A 26798-nucleotide genomic window follows, 5' to 3' on the forward strand; every position below is an offset into this window, starting at 1 on the left:
CTTTCTGCCAAGGAACTCATTGGTAAAGTAAAGCAAATTTTAATTGTACTACAGAAGAAATTGGATAGGATTTTGTTAGAATCTGGTTTCCACATCAAGACTATTTTCAAATGGAACTTCAATACTCTTCCCCACTTATACATTACCTTGGCTTAAGGAGCATTGATAGTTCCTTATACCTCTCCGTAAACTATCCAATGGCTATTCTTCTTCAGACATTCCTGCCCAGGTCAAGCAAAATCCAGATTGAATACTTTCAATAAACATCCCTGCTAATACCAAACCTAGAAGAAATTTATTTACACAATTACGGACCAATGAATTAAACACATTCTTCTTCGGCCAAGATCACCAAACTGCTTCTGCTTGCGAAATTAGTACTAGTTGATTTAGGTGAACTTCAAAGACTCCAAAACAGGAAATACCAATTTCCTGGGACAAATGAGGACTTATTGTTTAGATTTTAATATACAAAAATAATTAATGCCCCAAGACTCTGCTTCTGCAGAACCACTTCAGCACCAGCTCACCCTTTTAATTGATTCTACAGGCACATCTTCAGAGATCTAACCCATTCAAAATCTCTGATAATGTGTTCCATAACGTACTTTATATAATAGGTCCTAGGTTTGCTAATTCACACTAGGTGAATGGGGTTCCCTTGGCCATTTAAGGCTCGCATAATTTTGGAAGGGAATGGAGGAGTTTCTATATTAGAAATTTAAGCGTTGGTTTCAAACAGAAAATATTCATCGTGATATTTATTTTCTTGTCAAATTTCATAATATTTGTGGAAATTCCTTCTCTTCTTGATAACATATTCCATAGAGGATTAATGGCCATATCATAACTATATTGTGGAAGGCTATATACAGCTCAACAACGAGGCCTCTCTACATAGCCTCTTTTTGCCCTTTTTTCTGAGTGAAAATAAGAGTGGGAGGTAATAGTAAGGCCAGCGTATGCCACGGGCACAGGAAAACAGATGCAATTTTTTAATGGTTGTGTTTCTTGCTTGGTGTTGCTTTGTTAATAAATTATACTGCTTAATGCTGCAGGCAGTGGCCTAATTAAACAATAATGGGATAATAAATATCCATATCTCCTTTATTTTATAGATAGGTCAAAAAAAGAGCTGAGTTCATGAACACACAGATGTTGGTCAAATAACCACCCCTGCGTTTTTTTTTTTTTTTTTTTTTGGGGGGGGGGGGGGGGGGTGGAAGAGGAGGGGGGGTCTACTTGAGCAGGCAGAAAATCTTACCCAAAATTGCTGAACATTTTTAGGGATAATCTCATCTTTGGTATCTCCAATTTCTGGTAGAGTCAAAATGAACGGGTTGTGTAGAACAAGCTTCTTTAACTTCTCAACATCAGCACTGCCATTCAAGGAGAGAGAAAAAAATTATGCATAGATGAACCTTTCGAGAACTGAGAAAAAGGAAATACAACAAATAATTGCAGGATGCTCTTATAAATGAATCTAATAGCCTATGAATGCTACAGTTTCTCCCCCCCCCCTAAAAAAAAAAGGCGTTTTAAACTCAATTAATATATAGAGTAAAGAAAGAAAGTAAGAGCATAGGACTAATCAATCTGGTTGAAATCTATAAACTTATCTAAACTGCTTTAGTCTAATGAATTTGCCAATTCAGGTTTTCAAATCCACCCCCCCCCCCTCTCTCTAACTCTCTTCTTATGGGGGAGAAGGTGAAGGAATATGTATTAGGACACACATGTAGTGCTAGTAAGCGAGTGTGTGTGTGTGAGAGAGAGAGGGAGACAGAGAGTAATGCCTGAATAATTATAAATTTGAACATATTAGTAAAGTTTAATCAGCACATATCAGGGATCAGCTGTACAGGAGCTACATGTTGGAATTGTCATCATTAATATGCAGAACAGAATGACACAAACTGCAGGCAGTTGTCAAATAATAGCACAACTAGTAAGCTTAATAAGAAGAAGTCAAGTAGATATATATACAACAAACCTTGAGGTTGCAGACATAAGAAGTGACTGACAACGTCGAGGGATATAAGGAGTGAGTGCTTTTATATCGTCTTCATAGCCATATGACAAAAGAAGGTCGGCCTGAAAACAGATATGAATCAATCTTTTCTTAGTCCAATGAAGTAAAATAAGGGAATCCTATGGTAAGGGAAAGATCCCAAAGGAACTGCAAAAGCAACAAGGTTGGAATATTAAGACTCGAAAAAGCAAATAAATCTCACAGAATGATGACTTAATTACTCACAATGAAAAAATAAAAATTATCTAATCGAGATATTTGGATGCATGCTGAATTAGTTACAATGAGAAGGGGGGGGGATTCAGTCCAAAAGCATATAATAAAAATGTGTAAATATAATCCACTATTTTCCCATTTTCAATCCTATGCTAGGGGTATTCTCTGGAAGAAAAAAAATGCACTACCCTATGACCTGACATGGTGACAAGTACAAGCCCTGCCCTACTTAGTTGGGTTAAAGTTTACTTCAGTTAGTTGAGTTGTTAGTGCAATAATGGTGTACAGGCAGAACAATGCATCTTCTTCCTTCTGGTGACCTAGCTTCTGATGTAGATCACAAGTCCATATGGTCCCCAGGAACAAGCCCCAAAACCAGCCCAGCAAGGTTGTAGGATTCATCAGGTGTGGGAGAGATCCTGGTCTGAGGATGCGCCAAGTTTTTGGTGGTTCGAAGGACTATCAACCAAGGCCAGCCCAGAAGAAAAATAAAAATAGAAGAAACCAACACATAAATTTATTTGCGACAGAGCCATAGAAGCTACTGTTTGCAAACAGTGATTTGGAACACATATTGGGCAGCTTACAGTGAGTACAAGATATGGAAAGCTATATTCCTATTTTTGTATAGTTATGACAGCTTACCATGTTTCTATTCTAATTTTCAATATGGCTGTAATAGGAGATTAGATGGTTTCTAAATTCATTTTAGCAAGTTAGTACTAGTTTATAATTTCAGCATTAGAAAGTTGACTTAACAATTATCTAGAGAGATCTAACTTTCTTAAGTTTCTATTTCAGTCATTTTTTATATGGTAGATAGTCCCACTGAAGTTTGAACTCATGACCTCTAAATTATGAGGTATCCACCTTTGCCAACAGAGGTTGGTGGACCACAGTTGTAGCTTTAGCACAATTGTCAGTGGACCACAATTGCAGCCAGAGGTCAAGGCATCAAAACAGTCTCTCAGCAAAAAAAAAATGTTGGAGTAAGGCTGGGGCGTAAAACTTCCCACCCCCCCCCCAAAAAAAAAAAAAAGACTCTGCTTGGGCAGAAGCCTTTGGCACAAGGTTAGCACTTTTTGACCTTTGGCAACTGAACTACCCTTTGGGATTTTCTATTAAAGTCCTCTGTTTCCTTTTAGTTAGATTTAGTTTCTGTTTTTTCCTTCTCTTTTCATTGTTTTTTATCTTATTTGACACTTTCTCTTTTGCGAAGCCAAGGCAAAGCTATAAACAGGCCCCATCAGTTGTGCTTGAATTAAGACGTAAATTAATGGAAGTTATAGTGCTCAAATGCAAGTGATAGGTCTGAGAAAGATATGTGTTCAACAACTGAGATAGATACAGGTGAGCAACCTAAGGCTGAGATAGCATACCATCCCAATCAGCCCCACTTCTATATCTTTTTTATTCTTCTTTCTTTGACCTTTATGTTCTCCATTCACAGAAATCAAAATTTCAGCTATATAATCTTGTTCTTTTATGTTATTGACCCTTGCGGCAATTGATCTCACAGAGGTTTTCCCAGACTGAGGTTGAGCTTTACATTAATATCTATGCACTCATTCAGACTGTCATAACAATAAATATATGAAAACATGCCCTGATAGCATAATGATTTTTGTTGCAAAAAATATATGAAAATAAAATCTGGAAGCATAATGATTTCCATTGCAGTAAATGCTACTCCAAAGGGATCCACTATTTTGATACAGGTTAACTTAGAGTTTTAATCATGAAATGTGGAAGAGAGAGAGAGAGAAAGAGAGAGAGAGAGAGTACATTTGTACCTCATCCAGAATAAGGATTGAAAGCGAATCTTGAAGGGACTTTCCTTGAAGGACATCTCCTGACATACATGTAGAAATGCAAGCGGGTGTGGAGATCAAAACATCAGGTGGCCCAGACAATGCAGCACGCTAGGAGCAAGAACACAATAACCATAGACCACGTTATGCCCTGAGATAATTTTGCAGCACCTATTCCAAAAACTGCTTACAACTCTAAAAGTTGAATTGGAACACGATGTTTAAAGAATCAGACCAAATTGGCAGAATTGGACAATTGGAAACAGCATTGGCCAAGACCAATCATGATTTTGGCAGACTAGGACAATTTTTTTCCAATTCCTGCAGTTTCTTGCCGATTTGGATCAGCATCTTTGGCAACCAATTCTGGTACCAATTTCAATATCTCAAACCATGGGCACAGAAAAACCAACTTACCAAGTCAGAAATGGGCATGCTGCTTGTTAACTGCACAACTTTCAGTTGAACTCTACAGGACTCGATGAGAGACCGTACCTCAGAGTAAACCTAAAAAAAAATTAAAAGATAATAAAATAAAATAAGAAGTTCAAAGCTGGCTGGCAAGTGGTGAGTTTCTTCAGAAACCAACATTTAGCACTAGGTATGAGTATAACATGCCTGTTGGCACAGTTCACGGGTAGGGACAAGAACCATAGCACACGGAGCAGTTTTTGGTGAACCAACGTCCGAAAAGAGCTTCTGGAGTAAAGGCAGGAGGTAAGCAAATGTCTTTCCAGAACCAGTTTTTGCCCGAGCAACAACATCCTTGCCTTCCTGTACAACATCAGGCAGTGAAAAATAACAACATTTACAAGAAGAGAATAGAAAAGCATAAAAACCCAAAATCCAACCTACAACTCTAATAGATAAAATCAAGTCAGCATTAGAAAAATATGGTAATGGGGTTCATCACACTTCGACACTGATAGCCTTAATGTAAGGTTTTCGAGAACCACATTAATTTAACAAAGAAGCTACAACACTCGGGCTAGGCTAGAACGGGAACAAGAAGCTTGGCAAAGTGAATACAATGAAACAGTGCAATCAATAAGACTGACCAAAATCAACGGTATGGCCACTTGCTGAATCGGAGTTGGCTTTGTGATACCCTTCTTTGTCAGTGCCCGAACCAGGCGGGGGTCCAAACCAAGCTCCTCGAAGGTCTGAATTTCTTCTTCTTCCTGCTCACCTTCTACCACGCCTTGCTTATCCATCGTGTCATTGGCCATGGACTCTCAACTGAAACAAATCATTCAACTAAACTCAGATACAACAGTATCACCAAAAAGAAGATAGATAAACACAAGAAGTTCAAAAAATATGAATCAAAACCATAACCAATTAATTTTCAAAAATTGTTTCATTATTCTAATTGCTACTAGATAAAGAGAGTAAACTGAAAACCTAAATAGAAGAAAACAAAAGAAAAATTGAAGAACTAAATGTGCTAAGCCAAAGAAATACGCAACTTCTAGGCATTGTCGTCATGCCAAAAAAAACCAACGCTAGGTTCAGATTTCGAAGTTTAGGGTATCTGGAAAAAAACTCTCTTTCTCCAGTGATCAAACAAAAGCTCACAAGAAAGAGTGAAGTGTTGAATGTGCAATAGAGAATGGAAGTTGGAAGCTGAAGGTGATTAAACTGTTTCAACAAACCAGCCGACAGATGAAGAAAAAAGAGTGTGTGTGTGTTTACCTTGTTCGTGTAGCTACTGCAAATACTCAAACAACAGTTGTAGCTTTGCTCGCCCTAAGACTACAAGCTCCACCTCGTTCATAGGTTCTTTCGGACTCTAGGCCTCCTCGAAGACGAAGAGAAAAAACTTCAGCAAAACAAAGGATTAATTCTCCGGGGTATTTGTGTAATTTAAAAGTTTTTTTATTTTATATTTTTTAAATAACTGACATGTAGGGTGGTGATATATATTTTTTTTTTTTGTAATAAATGCGCTTTTTATATATAGGGAAATTGGGGTGGTGATATTTTGCCCTGGGAACTCCTGACCTCTAGGGAATTCGAATTCTGGCGGAACGTTGATCTTTTATCAATTGAGCCATCCATCGAATTCAACTTCTCTCTTTTATATGGTGTGGGGTTTTGGATACGGCCACTTAGGTGTTAGTCTTAGTAACCGAACATGTTAAGGATTATAAACCTTAAACGCAGCGGAACAGATACAAAGAAACAAGGAAAGAAAGAAAGAGACAAGACACAAGTATTTTTACTTGGTTCGGTCAATCGACCTACGTCCAAGGATGAGTTAACAACTCATCAAATCATGCAATCATCCAATAGGTAGAGAAGGAGGTTACAACCTAATCAATCTACCCAACAAGAACCCCAAGCATGAACTAATCAAGAAGAAGAAGGCAACTCAGAACATGTGCACCTGATTACACAGCAGCAACCACTCTTCTCTTCAAGGCTAACGAGCACACCAACAGCAAGGAGAACTCACACCTTCAGAAGCAAGATAGCTTCAAGCAGTCCAAGCTTCAACAGTTCTTGAAGCAGTAGCAAGATCAAGCACCGAATCCCTTTAAGCCCTAGAACAGAACCTCAAGAACCATAGCAGAACCGAGAGCAGAGAACAGAGAGGAATAAACTCAGAAATCACAAATGAGATGAATGAACCGAATGCTACCTCTCTCCTCAACCTCAATAGATATAACACTTACATCCTTGTGTAAAGACCAAGCTGCCCTTAGAAACATTTACATAAGACCACCCAGTCCTAAACTAAACCAAAAGACAGAAATACCCTTTACAAACAACATTCTCCACCTTGACTCTGCTTATTTTGATAATTGCATGTACTAGAGAGTAAATATTAACCCATCAAACAAACATAAAAAACAATGTAAAAAACAAATTATAGAGATAATAATTTCAATGAGTTTAAGGCAGACTTAAACTTATTAACAGGTACAACCTTAGTCATTATATCAGCAGGGTTAATAGAAGTATCTATCTTACATATATCAATTAAACCCTTAGCAATTATATCTCTAATGAAATGCAATTTTACATCAACATGCTTTGTTCTCTCATGAAACACACTGTTCTTAGCAAGACACAAAGCATTTTGGGAATCACAATAAACAAGAGAATGCAATTCATGAAAACCAAGCTCCCCTAGAAGCCCCTTAAGCCACATGCATTCCTTCACAGCCTCAGACAAGGCAATGTACTCAGCCTCAGTGGTTGAAAGTGCCACCACATGTTGGAGTGTGGACTTCCAACTCACTAGATTCCCACCAAGAGTAAATAAATATTCAGTAATGGACCTTCTCTTGTCCAAATCAGAGGCAAAATCAGAGTCACAAAATCCAACAATGTCTAGCTTATCAACACAAGAGTTATCATGAACAATTTTATAAGATGCAGAATTTTTCAAATATCTCAACAACCACATAACTGCATCCCAATGTGAATCACATGGCCTACTCATGTATCTACAAACAAGACCAACAGAATATGCTATATCAGGTCTACAACAAACCATAGAATACATGAGGCTACCAACACATTCTTGATATGGTCTATCAGTTACAGCAGCATTAGAATCCATTCTAAACTTAAAATGAGCACCAAGAGGAGTATTAACAGTCCTAATATTGTCATGTCCAAACTTGTTAACAAGTTTATGAATATATCCAACCTGAGAGAAGGTCAAAACACCACTAAGCCTATCTCTATGAATATCAATGCCAAGAATTCTTTTAGCAGCCTCTAAATCTTTCATTTCAAACTTAGATTTCAACATAGACTTAAGCTTACAAATCTGAGATTTATCCTTTGATGCAATAAGCATGTCATCAACATAAAGTAAAAGATAAATGAAAGAATTAGTGCTAAACTTACAATAATAAATACAACTATCATAGGAGCTTCTCTTGTAACCATTCTTAAGCATGAATTCATCAAATCTTTTATACCATTGCCTAAGAGATTGTTTCAAGCCATACAATGACCTAAACAATAAACAGACCTTTGTCTCACTCCCCTTCACAACAAAGCCCTCAGGCTGAACCATATAAATATGCTCATCTAACTTACCATTCAAGAATGCAGTTTTCACATCTAGTTGTTCAAGTTCAAGATCAAAGAGAGCAGCAAGGGCAAGAAGCACTTTAATAGAAGTATGTTTCACAACAGGTGAAAACACTTCATTATAATCAATTCCCTCAATTTGGGAATACCCCTTAGCTACTAATCTTGCCTTATACCTTGGTTGTTCAACACCAGGAATACCAGCCTTAAATTTATAAACCCACTTACAACCAATTAGTTTCTTTCCTTTGGGTCTATCTACAAGAGTCCAAGTCTGATTTTTCATTAAAGATTCCATCTCATCTTTCATGGCAACAAGCCAAAGCTTGCTATCCCCACATCCAAGAGACTCTTTATAGGTTCTAGGCTCACATCCCTCAAGTTGGTCAGCTACATTTAAAGCATAAGAAATCATATTTGGACTCCCATTAGATTCACACATATTAGCATATCTAGAAGGTCTCTTTATCTCTCTTCTAGACCTATCTCTTGCCAACAAATAACCATCTAAAGGATCCTCATCTTTAAGCTCTTCTTTAACATCAAAAGAATCACTTCCAACTTCCAAATCATCATCCTCAATCTTAGGATCAGATTCATCAACCACAGTTTTAAACTTATCCCCTAACTCCACCTCAAATATAGCCTTGTCTAGATCATTGGAATTAGGTCTAACACTTGATGAATCAATTTTCAGAAATTCAAGTTCATTGAATTTAACATCTCTACTAATTACAATTTTCTTATCTTGTAAACACCAAAGCCTATATCCTTTAACTCCTAAAGGATACCCTAGGAAGATACACTTCCTACTCCTAGGCTCAAGTTTACCCTTGTTTTGATGAACAAAACAAACACAACCAAAAGGTTTCAACAAATTGTAATCAGTATGCACTTTACTCCACCTAAAATCAGGTGTTTCAAAATCAACAGAGGAACAAGAAGATTTATTAATGACATAACAAGCCGCACTAGCCTTCAGCCCAATTTCTTACTTAGGCCCGATTCAATCAACATGCATCTAACCCTATCCATGATTGTCCTATTCATCCTCTCACCCACTCCATTCTCGCCGAGGAGTATATGTGCATGTTCTATGTCTAGTAATACCATGTTCCTTACAAAAAATCGAAACTTTTCATTCACAAATTCAAGACCATTATCGGCTCTAAGTTTCTTGATTTTCTTTTCAGTTTGATTTTCAACCAATACTTTCCACTCTAGGAACTTATCAAAGACAACTGATTTATCCCTAAGAAAATACAACCATGTCTTTCTAGAGTAATCATCAATAATAGACAAGAAATATTGGGCACCAAAAAGAGATAAAGGTACATGTGGACTTCCCCACAAATCAGAATGTATATATTCAAGCACATAAGAGGTTTTATATGAAGAATGAGGGAATTTAGTCTTATGGAGCTTACCCATGGCACACACATCACAAAAAGTCAAAGGGCTAAATTTCTTAAGACTTATCTGACCACTTTTATACAAGTGTCCAAGCCCCTTACTACTTATATGACCCAATCTCATATGCCATAGCTCCACCTCACTAAGAATCCCTGTAAAACCCAGCCCTAACCTTGACCCAGAAACCTTGTTATTTGTAGGTCCAGTGACCCGAAGTAAAGTAAGAAGTCAGCTTTGGGCCATCCCAGTAGAGGACTTGGTGTCTGGCTTTGAATCCATGAAAGTTGATGATGAAGTTCTATTTATGGAAACTGAATCTTGATGAAGATCGGATTAGTTGATGGACTTGGAGTGCTCTCTATCTTGGTTTGAAGGCATTTCTACCTATTAGGTAAGTCACTTGACTTGTGTGCAAAACCCCTTTAGGATTGGATTTGATCTGGGCCTTCAATTCCCTGTTTTGGTCTTGTTGTCGTCAAGATTGGTCGACCGATTGGTCGACTGGGCAGCCGACCAATCCACTCGACCAATGAGTGTTGTCTTTGGCAATTAGGTTGTTCTTGCTCTATTTAAGTCCAATCTCGAGTCCACTTCGTATTTGCTGCCTCCAAACCTCTCGGAACGAACCAAAGACCTCTCGCAAGTCATCTCCCTTGCATCCTTGGTGTTTTCTTGACGGATCTTCGTCGAAACTCTTCTTTTGCATCAAAAGGTATGTCTACTCTCTCTTCTTCTCCTCCATCTTTGTTTTTCTTTCCTTTTGAGTTGAGACAGTAGAAGAGATGCTGCATTCTCTGTTGCAAACATCTCTGAACATGTTCTCATGATCATCCTAAGGATTTGAGGCTAGAACAATGATCTTAACCATGATCATTGCAAGCTTTTGAAGGAATCATGATCAAACCATGATCTAATCTTGTTAAACATCTGATTTGAATTCTGATCTCTTTGGATCTTCTATGATTGATCATGTTAGTAGTTAATTATTGTGTTTTCCTTCCATGATCCATAATCTATCAATTTCTAGTTGTTCTCTTCTACCATACTATGTGTTCTTCATGAAGCATGATAGTTACATATATGGTAGGTTTTATTTCCTTATTTAGATTTATGCTTCTAAGCCTTGTTCCTTGAAGATCTAAGTATGTTTTCATGATACCATTACCTGAAGCAATGATCCATCCTCCTATTGTTCTTGTCTTTGATTTCTATTTCGAATTCATCAAGATCCATGGTTGATCTAATTATGGTAACTTTTTGTTTCCTAATTTGGATCTTGATATCTTGATTTGATTGGTGTTTTGAGGTCCCCTATATGTTGGAATACCGCTGATGTAGTTTACCCCTTGATTAGTACCCTTTTGAACCACCAAATTCGGATTTCATATCTTAAAACTCTGTTTTTTTAGGCTATCGTCCGCATTGGTCGATCGATTGGTCGATTGGGCATCGACCAATCCACTCGACCAATGAGTACAGAACTCCGAATTGGTCTGTGTTGGATGTTTTGGTATCTTTTCTGTTAGGGATCTTTCCTAATATGTTGTATATACTTGTTTAGGACCTTCTTCTCAAGTTTGCCAAGATCTTACTTGATTTCTTAGGATTCCTTTGCGAGTTATAAAAGGTAAGGATGGTTATTTCCTTAATTACATAGATAGCATGAATCTAGTTTCTATATTTGAATATCATAGATATGATTCCTAAATTAGATTCTTACAATGATATACTACTGTTGCATAACTTTGATTACAGTAGCATTACTTATTCATATTGAATTGATTCATGTATGATTTACTTACCAATGTTATACAAGTGATTGTAATTATTGATTTCTTTCCATATATGAAGTTACCATATATGTGATGATATGAATTGATGCATGTGTATGCTTAAGTATGGTTTGGAAAGGAGAGGTGTCCTTTTGACACTTCTGTCCTTGGACTACTACGGGAATATTATGGGATGTTTCCGGAGATGCCCTCTCGGACACCTTCCTAAACCGTTGGATGACATATCTAGGATTGTCTAGTAGTGTTTGGCTAGGATGTCCTGTTATGTCGACCCTAATCGGAGGGGTATTGAGACCGAACGACCCGTGGTAGCAATGGGGATTCATGGGCGCTCAAGACCGGTAACCAACCCGTGAGAGGACAAGAATCACATTGTGGGGGCCATTTATTGGTAGGGTTGCATATGGTTAGACTTGGGCTCACGGGCGCTTAAGACCGGTAACCAACCCGTGAGAGGACGTGAGAGCTTCCCGTTTACCATATGTGGATGATCAATAGGGTTGATGAGTCCGTAGTCGGGGGACTATGAGGACTCTAGTGTGAAGGATACCGGAAAGGATCGTCGGGGACGAGGAATGGAAGTATCTCGGATCTGACTTGATGTAACTAAGTAGAAGACTTGCATTTGGCTAGGTTTTACCCCCGACATGCGCCAAGATACTTATACCAAATGGTTGTGAGAGAGTGTGTTGACTTAACCCCCGCCAAGGTTTGTCCCGAGGGATGAAGGACCCATTACCAATCGGCTGCTCAAGACCGGTGAAATGATCCGTGAGAGAATCCAAGATATCTTAAATGGTTGAGGATGTGAGTGGACTTTCCTAAAGAAGTACGGTGCTATGACTTAAAGCATGTCCGCCAATAGAGACCAAAGCATACATAGAGTTAGATTCATTCATTCATTGCTTGTCTCATATCATATTGCATTTATGATTGTTCTGGAATCCCGCCATTTATGTTATTATGGATTTTAATCGCCTTACCGAGTTTCTTTGAAACTCATTCCTTTATTGTACAATGTTTGTTAGACTATCCCGCAGTGTACCGAGTATTATGACGGTCCCTATGAAGAAGCGCAAGGCGAAGAGGCATATCTCCGAGAAGGTGATTGCGGTTACCACAATTACTCAAGATCCCGCGAGTGGTTATGCTCCGTACGATGCTTAGTCCGACCATTGAGTGGAAGCGTCCTTGTGCCATTTATGAGATTTACACTTATAAGGATGTTGTCTATAAAGTGGAGAACAATTTAGTTACCCAATGTACTTGCTACTGGGATTAGATTTTGTCTAGTTTATTCTTTTAGAGCTACTTTTTCCGCTGGTTGTAAAGTGGGATTTTTGCCTCACTTTACTTATCCGTTTGACACTCGATTATATCTATTATTCGATTCATTTATGATTCATTCTTTCTTTATTGGATCTATGGTTTATCTTCCGCACTTTTATTATGATTGTTCATGATTATGTTATTGTTTATGTGGGAGGTTGATCACTCGATACCCGATCTTCGGGCCGTGGATCACACTCTCGGGCATGCCGGATAGGGTACCGGGCCGGGAGGGCGTGACAGATTGGTATCGGAGCCCAAGGTTCGAGGAGATCCTAACCACAAAAGACAACAACTCGAACATTCCCGAGTCATTGATCCGAAATGACTCTTCTACTCTTAGAAGTGAATGATAGAACACCGAATTAGAAACTTGACCTTTGAAGCATAACGCAACATTTCCGAATAACATACCATAATTATACTTGAACAAATGTCACTAATGCAAGGAAAAGAAAAGTGCATAATATACAATAATTAAGGGAAACAAAATGAACTTCATTAATTTCAAAGGTTTTTTTACAACGATTACATCCGAAATGCATAAATGGAAATCCTAAGGTACAGTCTATCTAGGTGATCTCTCTCGATCTCTCGTATGCTCGAACTCCTCCGCTAGCCGAGTCACCCGATGCTCTATCCTATCCCGTCGTGACTCCATCCTCTCGTACATCTGCTCCCGTCCGACCTCCATCCTCTCTAGCATGGAAGTCATCGATCTCATCCGTGCTCCAAGATCCGAAGTCTCCGGAACCGCATGTGAAGGGCCACCCGCCTCGAAGTGTGATGAAGGAAACTCGTGATGCACAGTGCTCAGCCTCGTGCATATCTCGCATCATCTCCGGCCCGATCATCACTATCGAGACCGATATCCTCTCCTCCATCCTCCGACCCCCGATCCTCATCCTCCGATTCATCATCATCCTCACCCTCCGGACCAGGAGATCTCTCCGATCGCCGTAGTCTCATCCGACGAATGGTCCGAGTCCCAATAGAGTATCCCCGTGAACCAGTGTCCACCGGTGTATCCTCGAAACTCACCCCGAAATGCCCGAAGATCAAAGTCGTAGCCTCCCATAGCAAAGGTTCCGCATGCTAGGCCGCAGAACTAAGTCCAAAGCATGACCCGCTGAATGATGTAGGAGAGATCGATCTCGAAGCCCATGTAGATGCGGTAGATGACTAAGGCCTCCATCACCGTGACCCGATGGTGATGTCCGGCTTTCGGCATAATGTTTCGGCCGACTATGCGACCGATAATCCGTGCAGAATCCGTCATCCGTCCGCTGGTCCACGGAGTGAAGCATCGACGGCTATCCCATAGCGTAGAGCATATCTCGCGTAGCTCGTACGGCATCGATGGCTGTCCAGATCCGCTCCCGCAGTATCCACACACACCGCCGTGGATAGTAAGGAACCCGCAAGATCTCAGCCGTTGTCCGGGTAGAGAAGCGAATCCGAGTCCGGGAAGACCCCCGCTCCCGAGGACAAGTCTAAGTGGATGTCCTTGGCCTCGAGCCTCCTCGTGTAAGTAAGGTTGCCGAAGAACAACCTCACTAGTTCCGGTATACCGGCAGATCCTCGGTGAAGAGATGAGTCCACCGCAATGTGTCGAACCTCTCGCCGAATCCTAAAGGCTCGAGCTGGCGTAAGTGAAGTAGACGTCCCATCTCGATATTGCAAGAACCGAAGTAGGCCTCGTACAGAACTCGGCCCGAGGTGTGTCAAACATGTCCGGTCTCCTAACCTCCCGTCTAGGCTCGAAGGAACCCGACCTCCGCCCCTAAGAGCACCTACAATGCGACCACGACCTCTACCTCGTCCTCGCCCTCCCCTCTCGCATAGTGTATCTGTGAAAGAGACAAGAGACAATTCCAGTTAGTGCTATCTTAAGATTTGAGCCAAAAGGGTATTTTCGTAATTTTTCGGAAAATTTCAAATTTGGGGGAAATTTGATTTGAACATACTAGCATGTGCGCAATACTTGGAATTTCATGTCTATGAAGTTTGTTTGATGAAAATCGATCGAAAACTTGGATTAAAGCGAAAAATTCAGCAAGAAGGAAATTTGGGGATTTTGCAATTTAGGTCAAAATTGGATTTTTAAAAAGTTGAAATTGGTTTAATCAAATTGTATGGACCTATCTATAATGTCATCTTGAGCATGTAGCATTTGATCTCGTGCGAAAATTTCAAGCGGTTTGAGAGAAAACGGAATTTTTCTAAAGATATCGATTTCGGTATAAAACTTTGCGAGATGAACACCATTATGTTAAAACTTGTTGTCTATGCATGGCATTGTGTTTAAAACCTAGGGAATATGTTTCTAAGCATTCCTAAGCATGATTTCTAGCATTGGATACAAGTAAAGCATGGTTTTATTGAAATGCAAGCATGAGAAGATGAAAATGGAAGAAAGAATAAGAGATTTACCTTGTTTGTGAAGATTGTGTGTTGTGGTGTTGTGGTTGAAGCACTAAATCACCTCAAGAACACTTGTGAGAACTCTTGGAGACTTTCCCTAGGGCTCTCTCACCTTTGGAAGAAGTTAGAATGAGGTTGGAATGTGAAAATGAGGCTTATAATGCGAATTTTCGCATTCTGTCTGCATTGGTCGACTCATTGGTCGACCGGGTCGGCCGACCAATCACTCGACCAATGGTCACAGAGACCTCAATTGCTGTTGAATTTTTGGAAAATGTGATTTTTGCCTTATGGAATATTGTTTGATGACTATATGGATATATTTGAGCATGATTTAAGTTTTCAAATCATTTGGACTTGTGGTTTATGTTGAATCTTCGAAATTCGGTATTTTGATGTTCTTGGTTTTGCGTAATGGTTACTCCGAGAAGTGGGCGTGGTGAATCCAAAGGGTCATGGAGGTGGTGAAATACCTCAGGGAGGTGGTGAAGTACCTCATGGAGGTGGTGAGATACCAAATGTTGATCAGTGGTACTCATGAGATACCCGGTGCCCCGAATGTTGGAAGTTTTCGAGATATTGCCAATATTATGGGCAATATGATGCAGCAGCAGAAGCAGCTCAATTCAACCAGATGTTGGTGGGTTTCATGACTCGCATAATGAGACCCGGGCTGGTGCTAATGTGAATCCTCATGCCGCAGCCCCGAATGCGGGAGGTTTAGCTGAACTCCTCATACTCGCCCGATGGAGAGTTTTCTCAAGATGCAAGTACCCACTTTCACCGGAGTTACCAAGGACCCCTTGTTTCCTAACAAGTGGCTTCGTGAGTTGGAGAAGGCTTTCCGACATCCGCAATGCTCGGAAGCTCGAAGATTTTGTTTGCCGAATGGGTTGCAACAAGAAGCCGATGCATGGTGGATCTCCACCCGGCCTGCTTTTGGAAGGTTTGCATGCAGGAGTTGTAACTTGGGAGTTATTCAAAGAGGCTTTTTGTATGAACTACTTTCCCGAGGCGGTGAAAGATGCGAAGGAAGCCGAGTTCATGATTCTCGACTCAAGGAACTCGTCCGTGTTGGAGTACCAACAGAAGTTCGAGGAGCTTCATTTCTTTGCTCCGCATTCTCCCAAGGATGACCTCGCGAAAGCAAAGAAGTTCTTCAAAGGACCGCGCCCGCCATTAAAGCTTACCTCACAAGCCCAGCCTATAGTGAGCTATGCTCAAGTGGTGCAGTAACTCGAAGAAGTTGGAAGAAACAGAGAAGGAAAGTGCTCGTGTGCAAAAGCCCGGGCATCAAGGAATTCTGGTTTGGTGGATCGTAATGACCGTCGTTTTGTGAGACCTACACCCTACCCCCACTCCTACCTTTCGTGCTAAGAGTGTAGGTCGAACACGGGTTTTCAGCAGCCCGGCCGCTTTAGACAAAGATGGCGGAAACCGACCACCAGCAAGGCAAGTGCAAGTGCAAGTGCAAGTGCAAGGCCTTTTGTTCGAAGCCCTCTCGTTGCAGCCACCCCCGTTGGATCCAAAGCAATCCCGTTTGCTTCTACCGCAAGCAAGCTGGTCATTTTGCTCGTGCTCGTCCGGGCGGCCCGCCCCAGCAGCCCGCCCAGCTGGTGAAGAGTGCTCCCCGCTCCTCCCTCCGGTAGAGTTTTCAGTATTTCCGGTGGCCGAGCAGATCCAAGCCATGAAGTGATTAGGTGTACATTGTTAGTCGCTTCTATTTCTCGCATTTGTCTTATTTGATACGGGTGCATCTCATTCGTTCATGTCATCTCGCATTCATCAAGAAGACTAACCTAATCCCCGAGAAGTTGTCTAGTTGTTTATTGATTAGTACACCCACACGGTCCTCGTTGTGAAACTAGATAAGGGGTTATCTAAATGTCCCGTGTTGATTGGTGAGAAGAACTTGGAAGCCAATTTTGTGATTCTTGACATGAAGGACTTCGATGTTATTTTGGGAATTGATTGGTTGACAGCCCACAAAGCCGTGTTCCTTTGTTCCTCAAAGAAGATTCAGGCCCATATTTGTGGAAGTCCGGTCTTTGAATTTCGTGGTGAAAAGAGAAGGGTTTGTAAGAAGGTGCCGTCGTGACCGATGCAAGTCTATGCCCTAGTGGATGATGCTTCATCCGAAGGCAAGGGTATAGTGGAGAAAAGAGTCGATGAAGTCGAGTTGTCTGCGACTTTGTTGATGTCTTCCCCGATGATCTATCGGAGTGCCTCCGGACAGTGGATGTCGAATTTTCTATTGATCTCGTCCCCGGTGCCGCTCCGGTATCTAAAGCTCCGTATAGGATGGCTCCTACCGAGTTGAAAGAGTTGCAAAATCAGTTGAATGAGCTCATTGATAGAGGTTTCGTGCAGCCTAGTGTGTCACCTTGGGGAGCTCCGGTCTTGTTCGTCAAGAAGAAAGATGGTAGTATGCGCTTGTGCATCGACTACCGTGAGTTGAATAAGTTGACTATCAAGAATAGATATCCGCTGCCCGTAATTGATGATCTCTTCGATCAGTTGAAGGGTGCAGTTGTGTTCTCAAAGATTGACTTAAGGTCCGGATATCACCAATTGAAAGTGAAGTCTAGTGATATCTTCAAGACAGCTTTCCGAACGCGGTATGGTCACTACGAGTTTAGAGTCATGCCCTTCGGATTGACCAATGCTCCCGCGGTGTTCATGGACCTCATGAACCGAGTATTTCATGATGTGCTTGATAAGTTTGTGATTGTTTTCATTGATGACATCTTGATCTATTCGAAGAGCGAAGAAGAGCATGCGAGTCATCTAAGTTTCACTTTGCAAAGGTTGCGAGAAAAGAAGTTGTTCGCTAAGTTTAGCAAGTGTGATTTCTGGCTTAAGAGAGTGGTATTCCTTGGTCATGTAGTTTCAGCCGAAGGTATTCGTGTCGATCCCGAAAAGGTCCAAGTCGTGGCTGATTGGGAACGACCGAAGTCAGTAACGGAAATAAGAAGTTTCCTTGGATTGGCGGGTTACTACCGAAGATTTATTGAGAACTTTTCTCGGTTGGCTGCTCCTATGACTAAGTTGACCAGGAAAGAAGAAAAGTTTGTTTGGTCTGACGCCTGTGAGAAGAATTTCCAAGAGTTGAAGGATAGATTGACAAGTGCCCCGGTTTTGACTATACCCGATAGTTCCGGTGGTATGACAAGTTTATACCGATGCGCCAAAGATTGGTTTGGGTTGTGTACCGATGCAACATGGCAAGGTCGTAGCCTATGCTTCTCGGCAATTGAAGGATTATGAGCGGAATTACCCCACTCACGATCTAGAACTTGCCGCCGTTGTCTTTGCTTTGAAGATTTGGAGACATTACCTTTACGGTGAGAAGATTGCCATTTTCACGGATCATAAGAGTTTGAAATACTTCTTTACCCAAAAGGAGTTGAACATGAGACAAAGGAGATGGTTGGAACTAGTCTCCGATTATGATTGTGATATTCAAGATCACCCCGGGAAAGCAAACGTTGTTGCCGATGCTCTTAGTAGGAAGAACCAGAAGAAGACTTTGGATTTGAATGCTTTGAGTTTACCATTGTGGTCTTCTATTGAGAGTTTTGATTTGGAAATCGTCCCCGAGAATTTTGATTTTATTCTTTCTCGCCATGACGGCAAGATCTGGTCTTAGAGAAAAGATTGTTGCTCACAGAGTTCCGATCAAGAGTTTTTGATCAAAGTTGAGAAGATTTCTTCGAATCCCGAGTCGGACCCCGACTTTGGTATATCCATGGATGGTGCTTTGTTGTTTAGAGGAAGACTGTGTGTGCTCGCAAATGAAGAAGTTAAGAAAGAAATATTGAAGGAAGCACACCACTGGGCCTTTTACTATACACCCGGAAGCACCAAGATGTACAAGGACTTGAAGGAACATTTTTGGTGGATTGGTCTAAAGGCGGATGTTGATGATTTTGTTGCCAAGTGTGAGACTTGCCAACGTGTGAAAGCCGTTCGACAACCTCCATCCTGGATTACTTCAGCCTCTTCCTATTCCTAGTTGGAAGTGGGAGGATATCTCCATGGACTTTGTGACTAGCTTGCCTCGGACAAGTAAAGGCAATGACACCGTGTGGGTGATTGTTGATAGGTTGACCAAATCAGCCCATTTCATTCCTATGAAGATCACTCATACTGGATAAGCTAGCAAGGCTTTATGTGGATAATGTGGTTCGTCCGCATGGTGTGCCATTGAGTATTGTTTCGGATCGTGATCCCGGGTTCACCTCAAGGTTTTGGAATAGTTTGCAGAAGGCCTTGGGAACCCAATTGAACTTGAGTACAGCTCATCATCCACAGCCCGATGGACAATCCGAGCGGACAATTCAGACATTGGAAGACATGCTCGGATCTTGTGTGGTGGATATGGGTGGTAATTGGGATGAACACCTAGCTTTGGTTGAGTTTGCCTATAACAACAGCTTATCAAGCAACAATAGGCATGGCTCCATTCAAGGCTTTGTATGGCAAGACTTGTAGGACACCTTTGTACTGGACCCGAGACAGTGAAAGAAAAGTCTTAGGTCCCGAGATGATTGAAGCTACGAGTGCTATGGTAGATATGATAAGAGAAAGGATTAAGTCTCGCCTCACCAAGACAGTAAATCTTATGCCGATAAGAGAAGGACCGATTTGGAATTTCAAGTTGGAGAGAAAGTCTTTCTCAAGGTTTCACCAATGAAGGGTGTGATGAGATTCAATGTTAAGGGAAAGCTTAGCCCTCGTTACATTGGACCTTTCGAGATTTTGGAAAAGGTTGGACCCGTTGCGTATCGATTAGCATTACCTCCGCCTCTCGCTGGTGTTCACAATGTGTTTCATATTTCGATGCTCCGAAAATACTTAGAGAATCCGGAACACATTTTGCAGCAAGCACCGAAGGACTTAGTGCTGATTTGACCTATGATGAAGAACCGGCCGAAATCTTGGATAGGAAGGACAAGCAACATGGAATCGCACCATCCCTTTGGTGAAGATTCGGTGGAAGAACCATACCCCCGAAGAAGCTTCTTGGGAGAAGGAAGAAGATATGAAGGAGAAGTTTCCTTACCTCTTTGGAAGCACAGTACGCTTTCAATTTCGAGGACGAAATTTCTTTAAGGGGGGAGAATGTAAAACCCAGCCCTAACCTTGACCCGGAAACCTTGTTATTTGTAGGTCCAAAGGACCCAAGTAAAGTAAGAAGTCAGCTTTGGGCCATCCCAAAGAGAGGACTTGGTGTCCGGCTTTGAATCCATGAAAGTTGATGATGAAGTTCTATTTATGGAAACCGAATCTTGATGAAGATCGGATTAGTTGATGGACTTGGAGTGCTCTCTATCTTGGTTTGAAGGCATTTCTACCTATTAGGTAAGTCACTTGACTTGTGTGCAAAACCCCTTTAGGATTGGATTTGATCTGGGCCTTCAATTCCCCGTTTTGGTCTTGTCGCAAGATTGGTCGACCGATTGGTCGACCGGGCCAGTCGACCAATCCACTCGACCAATGAGTGCCGTCTTTGGCAATTAGGTTGTTCTTGCTCTATTTAAGTCCAATCTCGAGTCCACTTCGTATTTGCTGCCTCCAAACTCTCTCGAACGAACCAAAGACCTCTCGCAAGTCATCTCCCTTGCATCCTTGGTGTTTTCTTGACGGATCTTCGTCGAAACTCTTCTTTTTGCATCAAAAGGTATGTCTACCTCTCTTCTTCTCCTCCATCTTTGTTTTTCTTTCCTTTTGAGTTGAGACAGAGAAGAGATGCTGCATTCTCTCGTTGCAAACACTCTCCGAACATGTTCTCATGATCATCCTAAGGATTTGAGGCTAGAACAATGATCTTAACCATGATCATTGCAAGCTTTTGAAGGAATCATGATCAAACCATGATCTAATCTTGTTAAACATCTGATTTGAATTCTGATCTCTTTGGATCTTCTATGATTGATCATGTTAGTAGTTAATTACTGTGTTTTCCTTCCATGATCCATAATCTATCAATTTCTAGTTGTTCTCTTCTACCATACTATGTGTTCTTCATGAAGCATGATAGTTACATATATGGTAGGTTTTATTTCCTTATTTAGATTTATGCTTCTAAGCCTTGTTCCTTGAAGATCTAAGTATGTTTTCATGATACCATTACCCGAAGCAATGATCCATCCTCCTATTGTTCTTGTCTTTGATTTCTATTTCGAATTCATCAAGATCCATGGTTGATCTAATTATGGTAACTTTTTGTTTCCTAATTTGGATCTTGATATCTTGATTTGATTGGTGTTTTGAGGTCCCCTATATGTTGGAATACCGCTGATGTAGTTTACCCCTTGATTAGTACCCTTTTGAACCACCAAATTCGGATTTCATATCTTAAAACTCTGTTTTTTTAGGCTATCGCTCGCATTGGTCGACCGATTGGTCGATGGCCAACGACCAATCCACTCGACCAATGAGTACAAAGAACTCCGAATTGGTCCGTGTTGGATGTTTTGGTATCTTTTCTGTTAGGGATCTTTCCTAATATGTTGTATATACTTGTTTAGGACCTTCTTCTCAAGTTTGCCAAGATCTTACTTGATTTCTTAGGATTCCTTTGCGAGTTATAAAAGGTAAGGATGGTTATTTCCTTAATTACATAGATAGCATGAATCTAGTTTCTATATTTGAATATCATAGATATGATTCCTAAATTAGATTCTTACAATGATATACTACCGTTGCATAACTTTGATTACAGTAGCATTACTTATTCATATTGAATTGATTCATGTATGATTTACTTACCAATGTTATACAAGTGATTGTAATTATTGATTTCTTTCCATATATGAAGTTACCATATATGTGATGATATGAATTGATGCATGTGTATGCTTAAGTATGGTTTGGAAAGGAGAGGTGTCCTTTTGACACTTCGTCCTTGGACTACTACGGGAATATTATGGGATGTTTCCGGAGATGCCCTCCGGACACCTTCCTAAACCGTTGGATGACATATCTAGGATTGTCTAGTAGTGTTTGGCTAGGATGTCCTGTTATGTCGACCCTAATCGGAGGGGTATTGAGACCGAACGACCCGTGGTAGCAATGGGGATTCATGGGCGCTCAAGACCGGTAACCAACCCGTGAGAGGACAGAATCACATTGTGGGGGCCATTTATTGGTAGGGTTGCATATGGTTAGACTTGGGCTCACGGGCGCTTAAGACCGGTAACCAACCCGTGAGAGGACGTGAGAGCTTCCCGTTTACCATATGTGGATGATCAATAGGGTTGATGAGTCCGTAGTCGTGACTATGAGGACTCTAGTGTGAAGGATACCGGAAAGGATCGTCGTGGACGAGGAATGGAAGTATCTCGGATCCGACTTGATGTAACTAAGTAGAAGACTTGCATTTGGCTAGGTTTTACCCCGACATGCGCCAAGATTTATACCAAATGGTTGTGAGAGAGTGTGTTGACTTAACCCCCCGCCAAGGTTTGTCCCGAGGGATGAAGGACCCATTACCAATCGGCTGCTCAAGACCGGTGAAATGATCCGTGAGAGAATCCAAGATATCTTAAATGGTTGAGGATGTGAGTGGACTTTCCTAAAGAAGTACGGTGCTATGACTTAAAGCATGTCCGCCAATAGAGACCAAGATACATAGAGTTAGATTCATTCATTCATTGCTTGTCTCATATCATATTGCATTTATGATTGTTCCGGAATCCCGCCATTTATGTTATTATGGATTTTAATCGCTTTACCGAGTTTCTTTGAAACTCATTCCTTTATTGTACAATGTTTGTTAGACTATCCCGCAGTACCGAGTATTATGACGGTCCCTATGAAGAAGCGCAAGGCGAAGAGGCATATCTCCTGAAGGTGATTGCGGTTACCACAATTACTCAAGATCCCGCAGTGGTTATGCTCCGTACGATGCTTAGTCCGACCATTGAGTGGAAGCGTCCTTGTGCCATTTATGAGATTTACACTTATAAGGATGTTGTCTATAAAGTGGAGAACAATTTAGTTACCCAATGTACTTGCTACTGGGATTAGATTTTGTCTAGTTTATTCTTTTAGAGCTACTTTTCCGCTGGTTGTAAAGTGGGATTTTTGCCTCACTTTACTTATCTGTTTGACACTCTGATTATATCTATTATTCTGATTCATTTATGATTCATTCTTTCTTTATTGGATCTATGGTTTATCTTCACTATTATTCAATTTGGGGGCTCGATACCGATCTTCGGCTGTGGATCACACTCTCGGGTATGCCAGATAGGGTACCAGCTGGGAGGGCGTGACAATCCCACTAGAGACTGATGCAGCCCCTAGAACCACACTTCCATTTAAGAAGTATAAACCATTCTTCAAATCAGCAATTAGAATTACACTACTACCCCTCATAACCCTAAGAGAGCCCTCCCTAGAGGTATATGAAAAACCCCTAGAATCAAGCTGACTCAAGGACAGCAGGTTTCTCCTAAGTCCAGGTACATGTCTCACCTCTTTTAAATCTCTAACAGTCCCATCATTCAATTTAAGTCTAATTGATCCAATCCCCATAACATCACAAGCATGATCATTACCCATTAATACTTTACCACCTCTAATAGACTCAAAAGTGATAAACCACTCCCTTCTAGGAGTCATATGAAAGGTACAGCCTGAATCTAAGATCCAAGCATCATGATCACTACATGATGAAACCACAAGTGCATCACTAGTAACATCAGCCACATGTGTGGCCTCCATTCTCTCATTTCCATTCTCACTTTGCAACTTTTGAAGTCTCTCTCTACAATACTTCCTTATGTGTCCCTCTTTCTTACAATAATAACAAACCCTCTTGTTATTATAAGACTTTCCATTAAAATTCTGATTTGTATTAGTGTTCTTTGCAACAAACTTCTTCTTTTTCTTATTATTATTATTGAACTTCTTCTTAGTTTCATGCATGGTTTTATTATCAGAGTTAACAAACAAGCCATCACTAACATGCTTTACCTTCCTCTCAGTTTTCAATTCTATATCCCTAATTCAATGCTTCCATCACATCATCAAGGGTTATAGATTGTCTACCATACTTAATAGCATTTTTGACACCAACATGAGAATCAGGCAAAGATTTCAACAATAGGACAGCAAGGGTATTATCAGATAACTCTTCATCCAAATCAGCCAATCACATGATAATTTATAAAAGTCTTCTACATTATCAGTTAAAGACTTAGAAGCATCCATCTTGAAACTAAACAATTGTTCTTTCAATAATGTAACACTAGGAATAGAAGCAGCCATATATAATTGTTCAAGTTTAAGCCAAACTTGGGCAGCCGTCTTACACTCTCTTACCCTTCTCATTACGGTGTTACTAAGGTGAAAAATAATAGTGCTATAGCACATATCTTGCATATCTTCCTTTTCTTCATCAGTCATGGACAAGGGAAGTTCTTTATCAGTCTTTAAAGCCTTATGACACTTGTTTTGTACAAAAATAGCATGCATCCTATTCTTCCACACCATATAGTCTCCCTTACCATCAAACTTCTCCAACTCATACCGGGTAGGAGCCATGACAAAAGAATTAAAGAATACTCAGTCAGAATTTATCTAACTAGTTATATCAGTAACACACAAGATATTGTCTCTTAACAGATTTCAGAATTTAGTCAAACAAGATCTGAAATAAAAGATAATATCAGAATTGAATCAGAAGAATCAGGTAACAAATGCTAATGTTTTACAAAAAACAAAACTCCAATAATAATAACCAAGAAATGTTAACTGTAATTAGTTAACAGAAAAATCAGATTTCAGAATTTATATGCAACTATAATCAGAATAAGAAATCAAATTGAATTTCATATTATAAACAAAACTCAATCAATAATTACATATATGTAATCTATTTAGCACAAAATCCCAATTTATTTCAAAGAATCAAGGCAGCCGAACCACTTTTCAAGTCAATCAACAAAATCAGATTCTAATTTCAAACAATAAATCTGAGATTTGATATGCAAACAAGTCCAAGAATGTAGTATATGCAAAGCCCTAACCCAATTTCAAGAAACCCTCATGGCCGAACCAATTCATAGGTTAACTTGCCAAATCAGAAAATGATTTCAATGAATTGAGAAAGGAGATTACATACAATCAACTTCAATTAATCAATAATAACAAAGCCCCAACCTAATTTTGGTAAAACCCTAGTCTAGGGTTTTGGTCAAGAATTAGGGTTTAACAGAAAAAATAATTGAAGCAATGGAGATTCAAGAATCAATCAAACAAATTAGCATACAAGAATCAAAGTTAACAGAGAACACAAATTAACACAATAATCAGGTTAACCAAGAGTTAACAGATTCAGGCAAGGAACGAACAAAGGCTCTGATGCCAAAACTGTTAAGGATTATCAACCTTAAACGCAGCGGAACATATACAAAGAAACAAGGAAAGAAAGAAAGAGACAAGACACAAGTATTTTTACTTGGTTCGGTCAATCGACCTACGTCCAAGGATGAGTTAACAACTCATCAAATCATGCAATCATCCAATAGGTAGAGAAGGAGGTTACAGCCTAATCAATCTACCCAACAAGAACCCCAAGCATGAACTAATCAAGAAGAAGAAGGCAATTCAGAACATGTGCACCTGATTACACAGCAGCAACCACTCTTCTCTTCAAGGCTAACGAGCACACCAACAGCAAGGAGAACTCACACCTTCAGAAGCAAGATAGCTTCAAGCAGTCCAAGCTTCAACAGTTCTTGAAGCAGTAGCAAGATCAAGCACCGAATCCCTTCAAGCCCTAGAACAGAACCTCAAGAACCATAGCAGAACCGAGAGCAGAGAACAGAGAGGAATAAACTCAGAAATCGCAAATGAGATGAATGAACCGAATGCTACCTCTCTCCTCAACCTTAATAGATATAACACTTACATCCTTGTGTAAAGACCAAGCTGCCCTTAGAAACATTTACATAAGACCACCCAGTCCTAAACTAAACCAAAAGACAAAAATACCCTTTACAAACAACAGAACAGATGATGGTCAGGCTCCTCTCCTTTGAAGGATATCTCCTAATGAGCGATTAAAAGTTCCCTCTTCTTTCCACCCTACTTAAAAACACCCATCGTTGAAACCCGATTTAGATTGAAACTGCATGCGTTTTTTAGCTGAACGTAGAGGGGTCAAATCCACCATTAATGATCTAAGAACTTTTTCTAAGATGTGGAATTTTCTTCTATTTCTAAATCAGAAACGAACCATTTTGGAGCGAGGAGAGAAAAGGAAGAGGAGTTTAAAGGAAGACAACATGCAGAGAATATGAGGGAAGGGCATGGAAGTGGAAGTGGTGGACGTGAAGAGATGATCAGTAGTGGAAAAAGCAAGGCAAACACTTGTGAGATCACATAAATGACTAAAGCTGCAAAATTCCAAGGATTCATCTTTCATCTGAAGAAGTTGTAGTTTATAGAAAACTAGAAGAGAGAGAATCTACCTCGTCGGAATCTGTCGAACTCTTGCAGTCTTCGCAATGAGGAAGAGGAACACTTGCTAGCGATTTGAAGAAAAAGGACGAGATTGAAATCACACTTGGTTAACCATGGTACTAGGGTTGGCCTTTTATTTGCTGTTGATGCGTCCAAAATCTGCTCAGCCCTTAGATCTCCTCGTGATGTCCTGCAAAACGAAAGCGTCAGATGTGGCCCAACCGCAGGGGTCGGGAGTCCACCTCCGAA

At 40.4% G+C, this 26798-nt stretch overlaps 1 protein-coding gene across 3 annotated transcripts in view; it reads right to left on the reverse strand.

Annotated features, from left to right (window-relative positions):
• The window catches only part of LOC149015046 (DEAD-box ATP-dependent RNA helicase 16-like), a 57093-nt gene that overhangs the window by 17212 nt on the left and 13083 nt on the right, over positions 1–26798 (reverse strand). For 2 of the 3 annotated variants that reach the window (XM_089155046.1, XM_089155048.1), the window contains exons 1-7: positions 5755–5872; positions 5118–5298; positions 4678–4833; positions 4477–4566; positions 4042–4170; positions 1994–2094; positions 1265–1379 (exon numbers count right to left, since the gene is read on the reverse strand). In XM_089155046.1, coding sequence (XP_089011172.1) covers positions 1265–1379; positions 1994–2094; positions 4042–4170; positions 4477–4566; positions 4678–4833; positions 5118–5288 — 762 coding nt within the window. In that variant the 5' untranslated portion in view covers positions 5289–5298; positions 5755–5872. Of the gene's footprint in view, positions 1–1264; positions 1380–1993; positions 2095–4041; positions 4171–4476; positions 4567–4677; positions 4834–5117; positions 5299–5754; positions 5873–26798 lie in introns of those variants that run through there. The other variant, XM_089155047.1, reaches the window with a different exon arrangement.

Source organism: Hakea prostrata, chromosome 5, assembly GCF_041222555.1.
Source record: "Hakea prostrata isolate BN-2017 chromosome 5, UWA_Hpros_2, whole genome shotgun sequence".
Lineage (NCBI taxonomy): Eukaryota > Viridiplantae > Streptophyta > Magnoliopsida > Proteales > Proteaceae > Hakea > Hakea prostrata.